This window comes from Sinocyclocheilus grahami, unplaced genomic scaffold, assembly GCF_001515645.1.
Source record: "Sinocyclocheilus grahami isolate Dianchi unplaced genomic scaffold, SAMN03320097.WGS_v1.1 scaffold745.1, whole genome shotgun sequence".
NCBI classification, from domain to species: domain Eukaryota; kingdom Metazoa; phylum Chordata; class Actinopteri; order Cypriniformes; family Cyprinidae; genus Sinocyclocheilus; species Sinocyclocheilus grahami.
The window spans coordinates 392,821-411,640 of record NW_015505924.1 but is presented as its reverse complement, the minus strand read 5'-3'; the positions used below and the strand labels follow the sequence as shown (position 1 = coordinate 411,640).

Sequence of the window (18,820 nt, the reverse complement as noted above, 5' to 3'; positions counted from 1 at the left end):
GTGTGTGTGTGTGTGTGTGTGTGTGTGTGTGTGTGTGTGTGTGTGTGTGTGTGTGTGCGCGTGTGTGTGAGTGCGTGCGAGTGTGTGAGCTTTACCTCAGCACTGAGAGGTTCAGGTTTCCCATACAGGCTTTGATTTTATTCTGGGCTTCCAGGTGTGTCATTCCCTCTGTGGCAATGCCATCGATCGACAGCACAACGTCCCCGACGCTGATCTTGGCTTTCGCTGCCTTTCCTCCTTCTGTCAGCTGCATCAAACACAAACACACACAGTTCAGAGACGCACGACGACACATGACAGCTGCTGTCTTCATACGCAACAATACAAATCACACACTTCAGACTCGACTGCAATAGATTCCCTTCCGGTGAGTCGTTAACCAGTGTCAGGGAGTTCAATCTGACTCACCAGTCAATCGTTTAGAGTGGTTTTGTGAAGCAGATTCATTCAGAAACTCTTACACACCAAGCAGAGCAAGTGCAAATACCCATGACTAAAGACTTCAATTTCTCACTCAAATCCAGTGAGTTAAAGACTTCAAATGCGTTTATGATGTTTTGGTGTCCTTTTCTGAACGCTTTAGTTACCTTTAATTGTAATTGCATTAAAAAGAGAGGCAGTACAGTCTTTTCTAATAATCAATCTTTTAACAAATTTGAACAGAATGCTCTTTTTTAATTTAAATTAAGTTGAGTTGTTTACACTTATTAGACTGATGATTGACACAATGTTATTTTAATATTATTTACACACTACTGTAGTATTTATTAATGTTTCTATATATATTTATATATTTTCAGCGTTCACTTTTAGCTTCAGTTTCAGTTTTTTAAATATTTCTATCAAGCTGCAATTTTTACTTTCACTTTAGAAAAACTAAAACGTATTTTAGTTCTGTTAATTGTTGATTTTTTTATTTTTATGTTTTTGAAGTCCAAGTCAAGTCTTTTTTAGTCTTTTAATCTATTTTTTTATAGTGTTTACTAATATTTTTATATTTTCACTTTACATTTTTTGTTTAAGTTTTAGCTATTTTTTTTAAATATTTCTATTTAGCTGTGATTTTTTTTCTTTCAATTTTTAGCAAAACTACTATTTATACTACTATAAACATATTTTACTTCTGTTAATTGACAAGACATCATTTTTCATTTTTAAGTTTAAGTCTAAGTCTTTTCAAGTCTTTTAATTAAGTATTTACTAATATTTTTATATTTTCATTTAAGTTTCAGTTATTCTGTTAAGTGCTTTGTCATTTTCATTATTTTTGTTATATTTATTTTATTTTGTATATATGTCCATTTAGCTACATTTATTCAGTTCTATTTTATCTATGTTAATTCCCGGGGCATAATTTTTAAAGTTTTTTTTAAAAAATCGTATTCATTAATATTTTCATTTTTATATATTTTTATAATTTCAGTTTTCATTTTCATTTTAGTTTAAGTTTCGGTTATTTTGTTACATGCTTTATCATTTTTATTAGCCGTTTCCATTTCCTTTTTTAAATATTTCTATTTAGCTGCATTTTTTTTTTGATTTTAGTTTTCATTTTTGCATTTCATTTTAACTCAGCTTTATCTAAAAAGAATAGTTTTAGTTAACAATAATAACACGATGCAGCACACACCCAACTGTACGCCACTTACTTTGATGTCAAATGGAATATAGGTGAAAAAAAATCTCGATCTGTGCTCAACAGATGATGATACAGTAAAAACATCCGGCCTTCAAAAATCAAACCCTTCAAAGAAGCTGAAGATCAAAGAATGCCTGATACTCGGCTGACCTTTGACCTCTCGGGGCCCAAACTGAGGCGAGTCAGTGAAATGATACAGGCTCATCATGGGCTTTAATGCCGGAGCGCGGCGAGACACTGATGAAAAACTAGCTTCAGGAGACAAGAGCCCAGCTGGAGGGCCCGTGATTTACTAGAGCTTTAAATCTGCTGCTGGAGCTCAGAGGCGCTGCAGATCTTATCAGATCAGACCTGACGGCCTATTAGAAACCAGCCTCGCTCTTGTTAGTACTGGCTTCAGATCTTGTCTGGACTAATAAACAACCCGAGACCTTACCAGATAACTACAGCGTGGGAAGGAACATCTTTACTCGGATGATTTACACAGAGGAGAATGAAACCAAACAGCTTCTGTGGAGCTTCTCAGAGATGAAGACCGCACAAGTATTCTTTACAGACCATCCCACAATGCACCGCAACTACTGTACAGGAAAAAATATCCAAGATGTTGAACAAGTCACAAGAAATGTTGCTTGTATTTTCATGTCACTACAACTGCCATAGCTATTTTCATAGCAAGAAACAGGTTATTAAAATGAAGCAAAATATGAGAAGAAAAAAAGATTTTTTTTCCTTTTTAAACTTTATCTTAAAAAAGAAAACTACTAAATATAAATAAACATAAATATAAATTTGTAAAATGAATACATTTAGACAGAAAAATGTGAAATTCCAAGTTCTATCAAAGAAAAAAAAACATGCATAAAACTTAAAAAATATAAAAAATATATATTTAAAAATTAAACAAGGCAGGACTTGATTTTGTCAACTAGAAATGTATTGGATTGTGAAAAGGGGACGTTCTATCATAGCAAAAATAAATAAAATAATTCATTAAAAATTTAGAAAAAGACAAATGTAAGGAATAGATATAGGAAAGGACTACATTTAATCAATCAGGTATCAACTGGATCATAAAAAGTGGAGGTTCCATCATAGAAAAAAATCTAATAATACACTGGACTTTGCCATAAGGGAAAACAAAACGAGAGATAGACGCGGTTACGACAGACTGTAAACTCGCAGCACACTTTCCTCATTAAAAGCCGATCACATCAATTAAGCTGGATCTGAACTCTAATCATGAGTGACAGTGTTTCAAACATCCATCTGCTGCCATCAAAGCGTGGCCTTCCCAACAAACAGAGCCAGAGACGTGCGTCATCCCTTCCTCGATCCGTTAAAGCCCTCCGCTGCCACACATTAAACTGATCTGAGGTCAGAGTTCACCGGGAACACCTGGGTCACCACATACTCCAGCTAGACACATTCAACACCTGAAATCATTCATCTCCTGAGTCACTTCACCAAACTATCATCAGATACACACACAAGCATGGCCGTAACCAGGGTTTGATAATTAGTGAGGTCTGAGGTGGGGAGTAATAACCCCTACAAATACAACTCATTATTTACACTAACACTTTAAGAGACAGAGAGGTTTGTGAAAGATGTTTTCTCTGTTTTGGAGGGAACACTTAAATTATACCACATTTATTGCATCAAAATGTGTTAATATTTCACTATAGGTTAGGGGTGAATAATTTTATCAGTTGTTTATTGATCAGGCAACAATACATGAAGAAGAGTTCATTTGCAAAAAAACGATAATTTTTATTTTATTTTTTCAGAAATTAAGTTTTTTGCCTTTAAATTACACCTTAATGAAACAAATCAAATCGAAAACAAAAACTCTTTCATTATAAATCATAATTCGTAAAGATGCACTTCTCTCTAAAGGCGCGTCTAATGAGGAGATGGCGAATCAAGATCGTCATCTTCATCCTTGTGACACACACTCAGAAAACACTAGTTTATTAGTAAATAACTCAAATATCTCCTTACTATTTCCCCCCCAACACATTTATGGTGATTACTTTTGCTGGGGCTTTGCGCCAAGCTTTAGCCTATTGCGCGCGTTTGAACACAGATTTTTTTCATCAATAATTGCTGGATGTCTAAAATATAAAAATAAGGAGAAGCCTAAAACAGGCCCGAGGTCTGGACTGCGTCTGAACTATGATGTGAAAATTGGCCCGAAGCCCGGTCCAAGAGGCGTAAAAAAGTTGGGCTGAAATGCAGGGCTCTATGCCACACTATTTCTAACTTTGTGTACTATACAGGACTGATATGAAGTGAACTGGCATGGATGTCGATGTGTCTGAACAAGCAGCACTCATTTCACATTTACAGGTGTGCATGTGAGGCATTACGCAACCATGCATGATGAATATCAGTCATTCAGCACTGCTGTGCTTCTCTTCACTTCACATCTGCTAGGCAACTAACTCATCTAACATGCTAGCCATCTCCTGAGTCAGATCAGCACCTATGCGCCAAAAGCGGAACGAAACAGCGCGACTCATTCGAAGTGCGCCACTCGGATCAATGTTCAAACTTTGTTTAACTGTGTTTATCATGATTTAAATGTATGCTACTATGAGAGAACAATGCTTAATTAAAAAAAAAAAAAACACTTGGTCAGACTAAATGTAACCGTATAAAACGGAGATTGCTACAATTTTCACAGATGTTACTGATCTTGATAATGAACAAAAATGTACCTCCGCATCCTAACTCAAGCTACTATCAAATGTGCATTTCTAAGAGACAAAAAAGTGATATTATTATTATTATTATTAATATTATCAGGCAACCCAAACCGGTTTCTTTATTTGAAACAATATCACTCATTAGAACATGCAGAAATTAAGAAACTAATTTTTCTATTTAGATATTTATTTTGTTAAATCATAATGAGCCCAAATTAATAGTCTGGTTTCTACAACTTTCACCTTGGAGCAAAACTCTGGCTTTAAACTGGAAAGAAATAAAGATTTGACATTTATCGTGATAATTATCCATATCGACTGATATGGAAAAAATTATCGTGATCATGATAATATTTTTTGGGCCATATCGCCCAGGCCTAGTTCAGAAGTGATATTGAGTTATACTGTAACTGCATTATTCAAGCAGCAGGAACTGCAAAACAACAGGTCACACAACTTCACATTCCGGCCTACAAATCTCCGAGAGCACCTCTGGGAGTCTGACGGGGTCACACACACTTATCCGAGTCATTAGGTCAACGACAGCAATTGACCCTCAAAGCCTGAAGCGCATGTAATGTCCCGAGGAGACCAAACAACACAGGAGCATGATGAGGTCCCACAGCTGAGGAACACGCCAAACGCCTCCTGAAGCTGCACAGACACACGTGTGCGAAAGACGCTTAGCATTAGCAGCAGGCCCAGCAGTCTTTGCTTTTATTAACATCATAAACTAAACCTCAGCCTCATAAAGCTGAAGGCAACAAGGATCAAATCCCACCGCAGAGGAAAACGACACCCCCAAATCACACAACACCTCACAGCTTGCCTTCAAATGTTTTCATTAGTCATACTTCTAGAAACATTTTCAAAATGAAAGATTAACAAGTTTGGGCTTTTCAACAGATTATACGGAGTTATGGTGTGTGACCAGAGGAACTTTACTATATCCATATTTTCACACTTAAGCCAAGAGAAATAAGTCATTTTACTTACATAAAGTGAGCATATATTATAAACATTATATGAGGAAATAAATAAATAAATAAACATATTACTGAATTAAAAATTCAAATTAGAAATTCAATGTACTGTATACTTTTGAAATTATATATAAAATTAAATATTAATAATGAATATAAATATAAATATATTTAACATGAAATAGGCCTATATAAAGATAGGGCAAGACTAAATATATTTTTGATTTTTTTTTATAAGATATATATAAATAATAAAATATATTGTATATAAATAACATCAGGGTGCGAACTACAGGGGAGCTCGGCTCCCCTTAATAAAACATGGGCTCCCCTGAAAACGTGATTTGTGAAATTTTGGGGGGTCTCCAAAAATATTGATTGAATAATAATGTGTTATTTTGACGTGCAATTTCAGTTTTGTGCAATGTGATCATCGTGGATTATTATGTGTAAAATTGCAAAAATATCATGCATGACGGCGATTTAAACCTAATTCACTTCAATAAAGATAACATGCTATTCTTGTCATGAGCATCAAGGTGTGGGGCGCTGCGGTGCAAATTCCACTCATGTTTAGTACGTTAACTCAAAGATTCGTAGAAAAAATATAAACGCTGGATTCTGTGGTCGATTCTGTGTTTAGGTAAGGCATGTTATTCGCAGTTATGTGTTGTGGCTGGGTTGTTATAGGTCTGCGTGACTCTCGATGTCTTAGGCCTAACTGAACGGAGGAATTATGGTATTCTTCTGTAGCCTGACGACGAGTAACTTTAACCGTTGTTCATGTGAACTCAAAGACAGCCTGATGCTTTGTTTATAGACTATTTGTGGGTGGCTGATTGTTGCTTCACCTATCAATTCATGTCGATAAAGTATAATAGGGTAAATCCTGCATAGTCATCTATCCTATATAGTGCTTGCATAAAGCAAGTAGTGCATACACTTGTAGCTGTTATGTATCTTTGTAAGTCAGTGGTTCTCAACTTTTTTTTCCACCGGGCCGCACTATGGTCCAAGTGCAAGTCTCGCGGGCCGCACGCATATCATTTACATATTAGCCTACGTCAGCAATACAAACCAACCTGATTTATAATATTATAGCCTAAATATTATGATATTTAATCGATTACATTCATTTAAATAAATAAATAATTCTACTCCCCATAAATAACACCCAATTTTGTGAAATTCGGCTCGAAAGGAGTAACAGCACAATTATAGGCGGAGTTTCACTTTTATGCACCCACTGGCAGACGAGCCACGAGCACTTTTTGATATGTTCTACATTTCATGCATTTATGTAACACATATTCTACATTAAAAAATAAATTTAGAATGAACAATAACTGCTGTACAAAGAGTAAAAAAAAAACAACATACCTAATGCAGAAAAGCCGCCTCTTTTTCCGAATTGCGCAGATGACCACTATCTTTCTTTCATCTCTTCTGATACATTTTCAGTCAAATCGTTTTCTGTGTGCTAGATCAGCGCTAGAGCCCTGCATTTCAGCCCAGGCCCGACGGGCCCCGACTTTTTTACGCCCCTCGGGCTGGGCTTCGGGGCAATTTTCACGTCATAGTTCAGACGCGGGCAGGTCTACTTTTATTTGTGTGCACTCACAATATCAACAAAACCTGTTTTAGGCTTCTCCTTATTTTTATATTTTAGACATACATCAATTAGTGATGAAAAAAGATTGCTGCGCTGGTGGAAACAACACGAGACTACGTGCTACCGCGACTGTCAAGAGCGGCTCGATGGTGTTTAGTGTCCTGCAGCAGCAGCAGTATGGTGCGTGCCGTCAGCGCAGCTGAAGTGTTGAAGTGTTCAAATGCACGCAATAGGCTTAAGTTTGCCGCAAAGCATCGGCAAAAGTAATTACCATAAATGCGTCAGGGGGAAACAGTAAGGAGATATTTGAATTATTTACTAATAAACTAGTGTTTTCTGAGTCGGTGTCGCAAGGATGAAGTTGTCGATCCTGACTCTCCATCTCTTCATTAGACGCGCCTTTAGAGAGAAGTGCATCTTTACGGATTATGATCATAATTAAAGAGTTTTTGTTTTTGATTTGTTTTATTTCGTTAAGTAGTAATTTAAAGCTTTTTATAGATATATTTATCATGATGTCTGTGAGGCATGTATTCGCTGAGTTTCGGTTCATTTTTATGAAGCGTGCCTGTTCAAGACGAGATCAGTGGTTAAGTTGTATTTACAACACTGTTCCAGAACACTTCAACCCAAATATTCAGATGTGTGCAGCACATTTTATGGAGGACTGTTTCCTGATCCTGGGAGAGTAGACTACAATGCCGGCTGTTCTGACTCACAGACTGTAAGTATGTTTTTTATATTTAAAGGATTTGCCACTGACGATTCAAACGTGAGTTTTGAGCAGTGTAGAGTAGCACTTGTTGTTTGTCATTTCTCCGATCACAAATGCAGACATGGTTTTATGTTTACACGGCGCAATGCAATGCGTAAAAAGACAGTATAAGTCATTATAATCAGTAATTATGTCCCCACTGGATGCAACCAATGCCTCGTTTATAATGGGTTTTCATGTTTTTGTCTCGTCGCTCCGGCCAGACAGGGCATTGACAGTATGGTGAGGGGCGTAACATTTCCGTCACACGCTTGAGGTATTCGGCCAATCACAACGCACTGAATAGCTGGCCAATCAGAGCACACCTCGCTTTTCAGACCGATGAGCTTTGTAAAAATTATATTTTTCACATAGCTACGAGAAGCGTTAAACATGGATGCGCACGCGGTTGCTGTGGAAGCGAGCAATACTTGCTGGTTAACACTTCTTATGGTTACAAAAATGCTACAACGCAATCATGTATTCTGCTGTATTAAAGCTTTAATCAGAATAAAACCGTATATTAAAAGCTAACATACGCAGTAGCATTTACAAATAACTGCCACTAAAAACTGCTTACAACTAAAAGTATGAGACAACAACAAACAAAGAAACATACCATTCTGAAGCGTCCTGTAAGAGGCGTGCTTGCGCAGGTTCTGCACGATCCTCTTCACTAATATTCTCTGGGTCTCAATCGGGCTCAAATTGATAAGCAATATTGACAATGCCATTGTTTACAGTACACCCGGAGCACATTCTGAGCTGAGGGGCGTGACGTTTCTGGACTGCACTGGCGGTTTAGCCAATCACAACACACTAAGCCAGCTGACCAATCTGAGCTCACCACGTATTTCTGAGGGAGGGGCTTCATAAAACCAGGAAATCATCAGAGCGTTCATTGGAGCATGGACAGAGCGATGTAGAATAAAGGTAAACTATGTGAAAAATAATGTTTTTTTTGTTTTTTTGTAAAAACAAGCATTAACATGTTAGACTGCACCCCATAAACACAAACAAGCCTAGAAAAAAAAACCTTTAATACATACAATATACATAATATACAATACAATTGTTGCTGCCATCAATCTGGGAACAGTAACACGGCCATTTCAAACTATTTGAAGTCCATCATTCTAGGAAGATTATTCATAAGTGGAAGACATTCAAAACAGACAACAATCCTCCAAGTAGTGTGGACGTCTCAGCAACGTAACCCCATGATCAGACCGTGTAACACCCAGAGAAATGGCAGACAACCCAAGAACTACACCGCAGACTCAGCTAACATGTGAAATCATAAAGTTCATGACCGTACAATTAGAAAAACATGGGACAAGTATGGCATGTTTGGAAGGCTTGCCAGAAAAAAGCCTCTTCTATTTAAAAAAGCATGGCAGCACGGTTTAGGTTTGCAAAGTTGCATCTGAACAAACCATAAGACTTCTAGAAGATGAGACCAAGGTGGAGATGTTTGGCCATAATGCACAACGCCACGTTTGGTGAAAACCTAAAGAGCATATCAGCACAAACACCTCATCCCAAAAGATACGCATGCTGGTGGAGGGGTGATGATTTTGGGCTTGGTTTGTAACCACAGGACCTGGGCACCTCACAGTCATTGAGCCGACCATGAACTCCTCTGTATCCCAAAGTATTCTAGAGTCGAAAATGTGAGGACATCCGTCCGACAGCTAAAGCTTGGCCAAGACTGGGTGATGCAACAGCACAATGATCCCAAGAAAACCAGCAAATCTACAACAGAACGGCTGAAAATAAACAGTTACAATAGTAACTGAAATGCTGTGGCAAGAGCTGTGCATAAACAAATGCCCACAAACACCAATAAACTGGAGCAACGTTGTAAAGAAGAGTGGGACGAAATTCCTCCAGAACGATATGAGAGACTGATTAAGTCATACAAAAAATTATTAATTCAAGTTATTGCTGCTAAAAGTGGATCTACAGGCAATTGAATCATAGGGTGTCCTAACTTTGTCACACATGGTTTTTCCATTTTGGCTTAATTTTTGTTAATTAAATAATAACACAGTGTGATATGTATTTTGATGTTGTTTATCTAAGGTTTTATTTTCCAAATTTTAAGACCTGCCAAGGACCAGATACATTTTTATTATGCCCTGATACAGAAAACCATGGAATTCAATAGGGTGTCCTAACTTTTTCACATGACTCTGTCTGTGTGCGTGCGTGCATGCGTGCGTACGTATATATATATATATATATATATATTAGGGCTGCACGATATATCAAAATTATCGAAATATCGCAGATGCAAATATCGCAATATGCATATGCAAGGGCGTGCTATATCTGAATAATTTTAATAACAGGCTACTTAAATCAGAATGTTGCAAAAGGTCAAAGTTTTAGTTTGACGCATATAGCAGAGAATTGCTTGACGTTAAAAAGAGTTAAATTTTACACACTTTAAGCAATATCGTATCGTATCTCGAATATCGCATTTTTCTTCAATATCGCACAGCCCTAATATATACATACACACACACAAAAATATAACTTTTTTTGATAAATATATAATTATGAAAAAATTCTATAAACAATACAAAATAAATAAAATTATATATTCATTAATATATTAGTGATATATATATAATTAACTTTTTAAACATTTTATTATATTACATATTGATAAAACAAATAATGCGTGACAGCTGTGCAAAGTGGGCAGTACATTTTGATGAAAGATTAAGAATAAATTGCACAGATTCACATTCACACCGAGCACCAGAAAGAAAGTAAACGGGGTCTATTCTGATGTCATGCTGTCCTTATTACGAAACAAACAGGACAAATCTCCTTTGTTTGGTATAAAGTGAAGCTGAACGCTCCTCATCACATGTGTTTGGCACATGAGCAGCTCTAGAAAGCCAAACGGAGGAGATATTTGCCCTCTTGGCAGCGCTGAAGACGCTGGTTTAACGCCGGCCAGTAAACGCTAATGAACAGTTGCTCCGCTACGACACCAAAACTCTGCGGCCCGTCTCCTTTTATAGCCGTCTGAGGGTAACATGGGCCACATCACACACACACACACACACACACACACACACACACACGCTTATCAGAGAACCAGGCTGGCAGCACAATGACATAACATCCACAAAACAGTTTAGCAATCCCAGCAACCAGCAGACTATTGTGACATTTACAGGCCTTCATCTACAACTTCATCTAAGCCACTAAAACTCGTTGCTTCTCAATTTAAACCAAAAAGGAGGCAGAAATGAAGGCTATAATGAGAGAACCGCAAGTAACGCTGTTTACCGCTGGAGAAAAACACCAGCCATGTGAAAAATTATAAGTATGGTGGTACAAATAATTACAGAGAAGCTCAGAGTAATTGATAAAGAAAAAAAACACCACATGCTGTAATCCGGACATGAGATATATTAAACCAAACAAAACATGACAATACTAGTTTCAGTTCGGACATTAAAATTAGAAATGTTGCCTTTGTAAATAGCTGAAATAAAATACGTTTTTTTTTATTTTTATGAAATATTAAAGGTGCACTAGGAAATATTTGAAAAACGCTTTTGACCACAGCGTCGGACAGCATCCCAAAACACACTTGCAGCCAATCAGCAGTAAGGGGGCGTGTCTTGTAATGATAGAGAGACGAAAGCATTCAATTTGAGTGCACAGGACGGATATTAGCAGATCAACTACAGATAGAGAGAGATAAAAAAAATTTAAAAAGAGGAAAATATCGGAGGAACATAAAACTCGTTGCTTCTCAATTTAAACCAAAAAGGAGGCAGAAATGAAGGCTATAATGAGAGAACCGCAAGTAACGCTGTTTACCGCTGGAGAAAAACACCAGCCATGTGAAAAATTATAAGTATGGTGGTACAAATAATTACAGAGAAGCTCAGAGTAATTGATAAAGAAAAAAAACACCACATGCTGTAATCCGGACATGAGATATATTAAACCAAACAAAACATGACAATACTAGTTTCAGTTCGGACATTAAAATTAGAAATGTTGCCATTGTAAATAGCTGAAATAAAATACGTTTTTTTTTTATTTTTATGAAATATTAAAGGTGCACTAGGAAATATTTGAAAAACGCTTTTGACCACAGCGTCGGATAGCATCCCAAAACACACTTGCAGCCAATCAGCAGTAAGGGGGCGTGTCTTGTAATGATAGCGAGACGAAAGCATTCAATTTGAGTGCACAGGACGGATATTAGCAGATCAACTACAGATAGAGAGAGATAAAAAAAATTTAAAAAGAGGAAAATATCGGAGGAACAAAACATTAAAAAGAGAACTCAAGGAGCGGGAAGGGCTCGAATCAGACGCCGGGTTGCGTTGCTTTTTCTTCTTGATAGGCGAGTAACGTCGATTTTGCTTTGTTTCACACAACTTATCCGTGTTGGCTTGATTGAATATGCTTGTGTGTCATCTTCACTTGCTTCTGCAATCGTCGTTGCCATGGTTGCGTACGAACGTCTGGGGGCGGAGATTTCAAAATAGGAGCGAGGTCCTCTTGGGCTATGGGCGTGTTTGTTTTGGTGCTTTCAGATATCAACATCGTTTGGCTTCGTGTGCACCTTTAACAAGTTGGGGCTTTTTAAGACACTATATCGTCAGAGTTTTGATTTGTGACCTGAGAACATTTCCATGTCTATAGACCAATTCAGTGTAGACGTCACAGTTACGTCACTTGCAGCTGCGCGCGCATAGTGGTTGCAGAAAAACACTGGGAACAAGTGGAGGTAAATGGGTAAAATCCATGGAATAAAAGAAAAATATATTTTTGTGCCTTTTGATGTCAAGATCGTCAAAGACGCCATTTGAAGCTAAACGCAGACGTTTAAATGGACATACTATGGATGAAAACTGCTATGATTACTCTACTTTTAAAGCATAAATTCGATTTAAACAATAGGTCTACATAATATTCACATATGCTGTTCATAGGGGATGTATTGTATTAGCCCTACAGTTACAGCATGAGATATTATTTAAACCTTACTATTAACGTTTTTACATAACATTTATTTACTTTATCTCACAATTCCGACTTTTTTTCTCGCAAATGCGAGTTTATATCTCCTAATTCGGACTTTATAACTCGACCTAACTCAAAAATAGTGAGTTTGTCAAATCTGAAGGAAAAAAGCCAGAAGTGCCGAGGGGAAAAGAGAGAATGGCGAGTTGTTTTTCCTTATTAGAATTGTGAGATATAATCTCGGAATTGCGAGAATAAAGTCAGAATTTTCAAATATAAAATCAAATTGACCTTTTAAAAATTCTTTTATTGAATGGCTCCATAGACTGCCGCTTGAAAACGGTAAATTTCTGCTTCCAGATAGGCTCCGCCCACAAAAAACTTCATCCCTGTTTGGGATCTGTAAGACTATCCCACTCTCTAACGTCAATTTAGTTGAATAACAGTGCTTATCGCTGGCTGACAAGCTCTTGTAATATGCAGAGAACATTTTGAAAATGACATCTAATCAATTTAATTTATAATTTTTTTAAACCTAACTATTTTGTACCGTATCCATGAAATTCTCTAGCAAGGAAAAAAGCCAGAAGTGCCGAGGGGAAAAGAGAGAATGGCGAGTTGTTTTTCCTTATTAGAATTGTGAGATATAATCTCGGAATTGCGAGAATAAAGTCAGAATTTTCAAATATAAAATCAAATTGACCTTTTAAAAATTCTTTTATTGAATGGCTCCATAGACTGCCGCTTGAAAACGGTACATTTCTGCTTCCAGATAGGCTCCGCCCACAAAAAACTTCATCCCTGTTTGGGATCTGTAAGACTATCCCACTCTCTAACGTCAATTTAGTTGAATAACAGTGCTTATCGCTGGCTGACAAGCTCTTGTAATATGCAGAGAACATTTTGAAAATGACATCTAATCAATTTAATTAATAATTTTTTTAAACCTAACTATTTTGTACCATATCCATGAAATTCTCTAGCCGTAAAGGCTATCTCTCCCGGGTTTACTGCAACATATATGTATGTATATATATATATATATATATGGCTTTATTTTTAATGTTTGTTTTATTTCAAGTAATGAAAATATTTTATTGTTTCAGTTTTAGTTAACTAAAATAACCTTGCTGAATCAAAGAATGAAAATAATATGAAATCTTGTGTGATTGTGATTTTTCTCTCACAATTCAGATTTTTTTCTTGTATTTCTGATGAAAAAAGTCAGAATTGAGAGATACAAACTCAGCTTTCTGAGATATAAACTCAGAACTGAGAGGAAAAAATTAATTGCGACTTTTAATCTCACAAAAAAAAGTCACAAACGCAAGATACAAACTCAGACTTACCTGACTTAGTTACCTTTTTCATTTTTTATTCAGTGGTAGAAACAAAAAAAATTACAAAAAAAATAAAATTAAAGTAGGTCAGTTTATATCTTGCAATTATAAGTATGGTGATACAAATAAGTTATAAGTATGGTGATACCCACAATTGTGATCTGGTCGAGAGTTATGATAAACCACACAAAATAAGACAACACTCATGTGCGCCTCTCCAATTAATCAAACGCAAGTCAAATTAGGTGAAATTCCCCATAAAGACGTCTGATGATAAACCTATGGATCATCATTATCCGCTCTCCGTGAAAAACCTCATCGGTCCAGATGCATGCTGGTGTTGTCAAAACAAAGCCGAAGGGAAGTTTCCATTCCTCTTTATACGATTAACAATAGCGATCCAAATTAAAAATGCAGCATTTACTGACTGCTTGTGCAGCAAAAGCGGATCGGTGTGGATCTACATGTGTGTTCGGCACAGATACGATCAGCACAAACCTTCAGCCAGCTGCGTTAAATGACTTAGAAAGCTCATTAAACTGCGCTGGACTGCTTTGAATCGCCTCAAACCACAAGGCCAGTTATTTCTGGTAATAATACTCAATTTAAGCATCCAGATTTGTAGATTTTGTGAAGAACAGAGACACTTGTCTTAGCAAACAGCACCAACTAAGGTTAAGATTCCTCTTTCAACTGTGAAAAGATCATATTTGAATGTTAAACGTAGTGCAACGGCTGCTTTTCCTCCATTAATCTTTATCGAGAGTTGGAAACGTGCCGATTAGTTGCATGGTTTTGCTGTCAGCGTATTGAGACCACACTCATCGGGTAAAGTTCACTGACTTCTGAAGCAAACCAGCGTTTTGTTTTTTTCCCCAGAGGGCCTCACGCGGGCCGACTGAAATGCTGATGGGCTTCATTCTGAGCGCTGGATGAATGAAGGGGTATTTTTCAGACGTGGAGCCACGGCGCTTGTTAAGGTGCTGTAACGTCTCTTTAAAGGCCTTATATGGATCTGAGAGATTTCTCTCGCTGTAAGCGTTTCGGGACAAACCAGCTGTTTTGCTGGATCTTGACGAGGAGACGTTGTGTTCCTAAAATACATCTATTATGTCACACACAGACTATATTACACAATAAAAGTACTAATGCATAGAAGCGCAGAAATATATTTGTCTTGAGAGCGAAAGCATGAGTCCTTCCTGACAGTGTTATTTTAGTATCATTGTGATACTGTTATAGTTTTTATTAACAGCTATTTTGTTGTTGTTTATTTGTCGTTTTTATTAGATTTTGATTTTTAAGGTCTATGTCTATAGTTTTTTTGTATTAATTTTATTAGTCTTACTTTGTATTTTTAATAGCAGCCTTTGCAACTAGCTGAAATAAGTTAATTTTTTTTAAATATTTAAATATTTTAGTTTTTATATTTCATTTTATTTCAGTCAACGTTTGTTTTATTATCAGGAAATAAATAAATTAATGAATACTGAAATAATGAATAATGAAATTTTATAAAATATGCATTTATGTAAATATAAAATTAAGTATTAATAATGAATATAAATACATTTAACAAGATATATACAGTATAAACAGATATATGGAAGATAAATATAAATATAAGTACACACGTAAAATGTCAATTTAAAATGCATTTAATTTTATATAGCTATAAAATACCATAAACACACACATATATAATTTATATAAATTCAGAAGCTAATAAAAATAATACATGAATATAAACATAATTATATAAAAAATTTGAAATGATAAAATATTTATAAGATGTATATAAAATACAAAAATGAAAGTAAAATGCATTTAATATTATATACTAACTATAAAACTAATATATAACAAAGAAAATAAGTTTATATTTTTATATTTAATTTTATTTCAGTTAATCGAGTATTTCAAGTAATGGCAATATTTGTAAGGTTTTAGTTTTAGTTAATTAAGATAACCTTGCTTCCTAATAATCTCATTTCCACCACGGGATAAAAAAATCAATTCTGCAACTTTTTATCTCACAATTCACAATTTTTTCTTGCAATTCTGAGAAAAATGGTCAGAATCGTGATATATAAAGTTGCATCTGCAAAAACAAACAACTGGGAGGAAAAAAAGTCAAAAAAAGTACCTTTTTTATTATTTTTTTATTCAGTGGTTGGAAAAAAATACAAATAAATAAAAAATGAAAACACTTAAAAAGACAGAATTGCAAGATCTCTGAGTTTATATCTCGCAATTCTGACTTTTGTCTGTGAGATAAAAAGTTGCAATTACCGTTGAATTTTTTTATAAAATAAACGAATCGCTAAAGCAAAAATATAAACAAAACTTATGTACTAAAACAGATTTGAAGTCTACAACAAACCCGTAACTATGAGCACTGTAATAGTGATGATTAACCACTCATTTAAGAGAAAGACATGCAAAAGCTTCACATCATGTCACAGCTAATAACTTCATCCAGATGTGCTGCAGGTGAACCTCACGGATCCATCAAACAGAGGAGCATCGTATCATTCACTCAAACACAAGCAGGCTCTCGTTAATGTTCCTCACGAGTCTCAGCTCCGCTTCCATGGCAATGCTAACAATACAACATGCCTCTGCCGGAGGAGAAGAAAGAAAGCCAGAGAGCAGCGCTCGTATACAGCAAACCTGCGAGGTGCCATAGAAATAAACCAGTAGTACTTCTGGAAAATCTGTTTACGATGATGTCCACTCATGTGAGAGAAAAGTGGATTCACTCTACATGGAGCGAGTTGAGATCACACGAACAGTTAAATGTTGCTCTCTTTATCAAGTGTTAGTAGACAATTCATAAATAGCACATTTATTTCATGGCATCAAAAGTAATATCCAAGACATATCAGATTGCAAAAACAGCAATAAAATTAGTGTTACCATTTGTTAAATTCGCTGATTGATCATTTTTTGATTATTGCTAAAACTATAATAAATTCAAATAATAAAATAGAATATAATATAAAAATAAACTATAAAAACAAAATTAAATTAAACAAAGCAATATAAAACAGCAAAAATGAAAATAAATAAATAAATAAAACTAAACAAAGTTAAATAAAACAATAAAACCAAAATATCAAAGTATAAAAAATAAAATAAAGCTAAATAAAACAAAATAAAAGTAAATAAAACAAAACTAAAGTAAATAAATCGATATAAGACAGTAAAAATAAAATTAAGGCATAACAAAAATGAAATTAAAAGGTAAATATTAATATTAATACAACGTATAGAAATAAATAAAAGTACAAAAAAACTAAAATAACAATACAAAATAAAAACTAAATAAAACAAGCAATATCAGGGTGTCTGCAGACATGAACAAGTTAAATTTAAGACTTTTTAAGACCTTTTTAATACCACCTTATGTGAAATTTAAGACCTAAACCTGTGATGGAAATACACATTATATTACATACGTATATGTAATATTTAACACGTTTAAATGTAAAAAGAAAACAAAATATCATCAAGCAATATTGTCAGCTTTTACATACTTAAATCTGCATGTTTTTACCACAGGATGTCATTTACCTTTATAAAGGCCAATGTTTTTTTTTACCTTATTAAATGTGTCATCTTTCATGTCAAATTCTAACAATTGATCAAGAAATGTAATACACTACAGGGCTGTTACCAATCAAATTAAATAATTTACACTGCAAAATTACAACTGCAATAACCAATAAAGCTCATTCTGAACAATGTTATGCGATTCATGTTGTAAATAAAATTTTGAACATACAAATAAGAAATGTTGGGGGAAAATGCATACTTTTAAGCATGAGACTAAACCGCCAGTAAGTCACTTATTCATTCAACTGATTCCTTCAAACAGCTGAATCATTCAGTAACAAAAACGCCGGGTGTGGCTTGGAGAATGTGCACAATAATTCTGTTCTGATCTTCGTTTGGAACTATTTTCGTTGGTGAAATAGAACAAAACAGTCAATTGTGTCTAAAATGTAAGTAACTTCATATACTTTACTACTTGCTTGTTGAACTAAAATCAGTGTAACATTTGCAATCGTGAAAATATTCAGCAAAATAGATCCCTTGTCATGGTATGTTACTTAACTATACAGGTGCATCTCAATAAATTAGAATGTCATGGAAAAGTTAATTGGGTTTTTGTTAAATGTGAGCCAAAATCATCACAATTAAAAGAACCAAAGACTTAAACTACTTCAGTCTGTGTGCATTGAATTTATTTAATACACGAGTTTCACAATTTGAGTTGAATTACTGAAATAAATGAGCTTTTCCACGACATTCTAATTTATTGAGATGCACCTGTATCATGCTATGAATATACTAAACATTTAGAATTTTTACCTCAGAATGTTTGCTCTGTGAGTTTCTTAATGCGTGTCGTTACGCTCATTTGATTTGATTTCTCCATGAAAGTCTCTCACAGAGACAGGCAGCACGAGCCTCAACAGCGCGACTGTGACGGCGGGGCCGAGAGCCGTGGGAACGGAGCGAGGCCGGTGGAGAAAATGCTAATGCGCGACACCTGCGCCACTCACCGGTCTCGAGGTCCATGGAGGAGCTCCGGAAGGATAAAAGGAGGAGCTACAACAGAGAAAGACGAGAGAGGACCAGGCCTGGACTTTATTTTGTGTTTTGGTTCTGTTTGTGTGCGACAGTCGTCCGCGAGGGGCTGTCGCGCTATTTTGTGTTTATTTTATTATTAAAGTTTTCTTTGAACGTTTGCCGGTTCCCACCTCCT

General features: G+C 35.6%; 1 protein-coding gene across 1 annotated transcript in view; it reads right to left on the bottom strand.

Annotated features, from left to right (window-relative positions):
• The window catches only part of LOC107560827 (PDZ and LIM domain protein 5-like), a 119,965-nt gene that overhangs the window by 73,154 nt on the left and 27,991 nt on the right, over nt 1-18,820 (bottom strand). Inside the window, exon 3 of the mRNA XM_016245095.1 lies at nt 96-247. Coding sequence (XP_016100581.1) covers nt 96-247 — 152 coding nt within the window. The remainder of the gene's footprint in view (nt 1-95; nt 248-18,820) is intronic.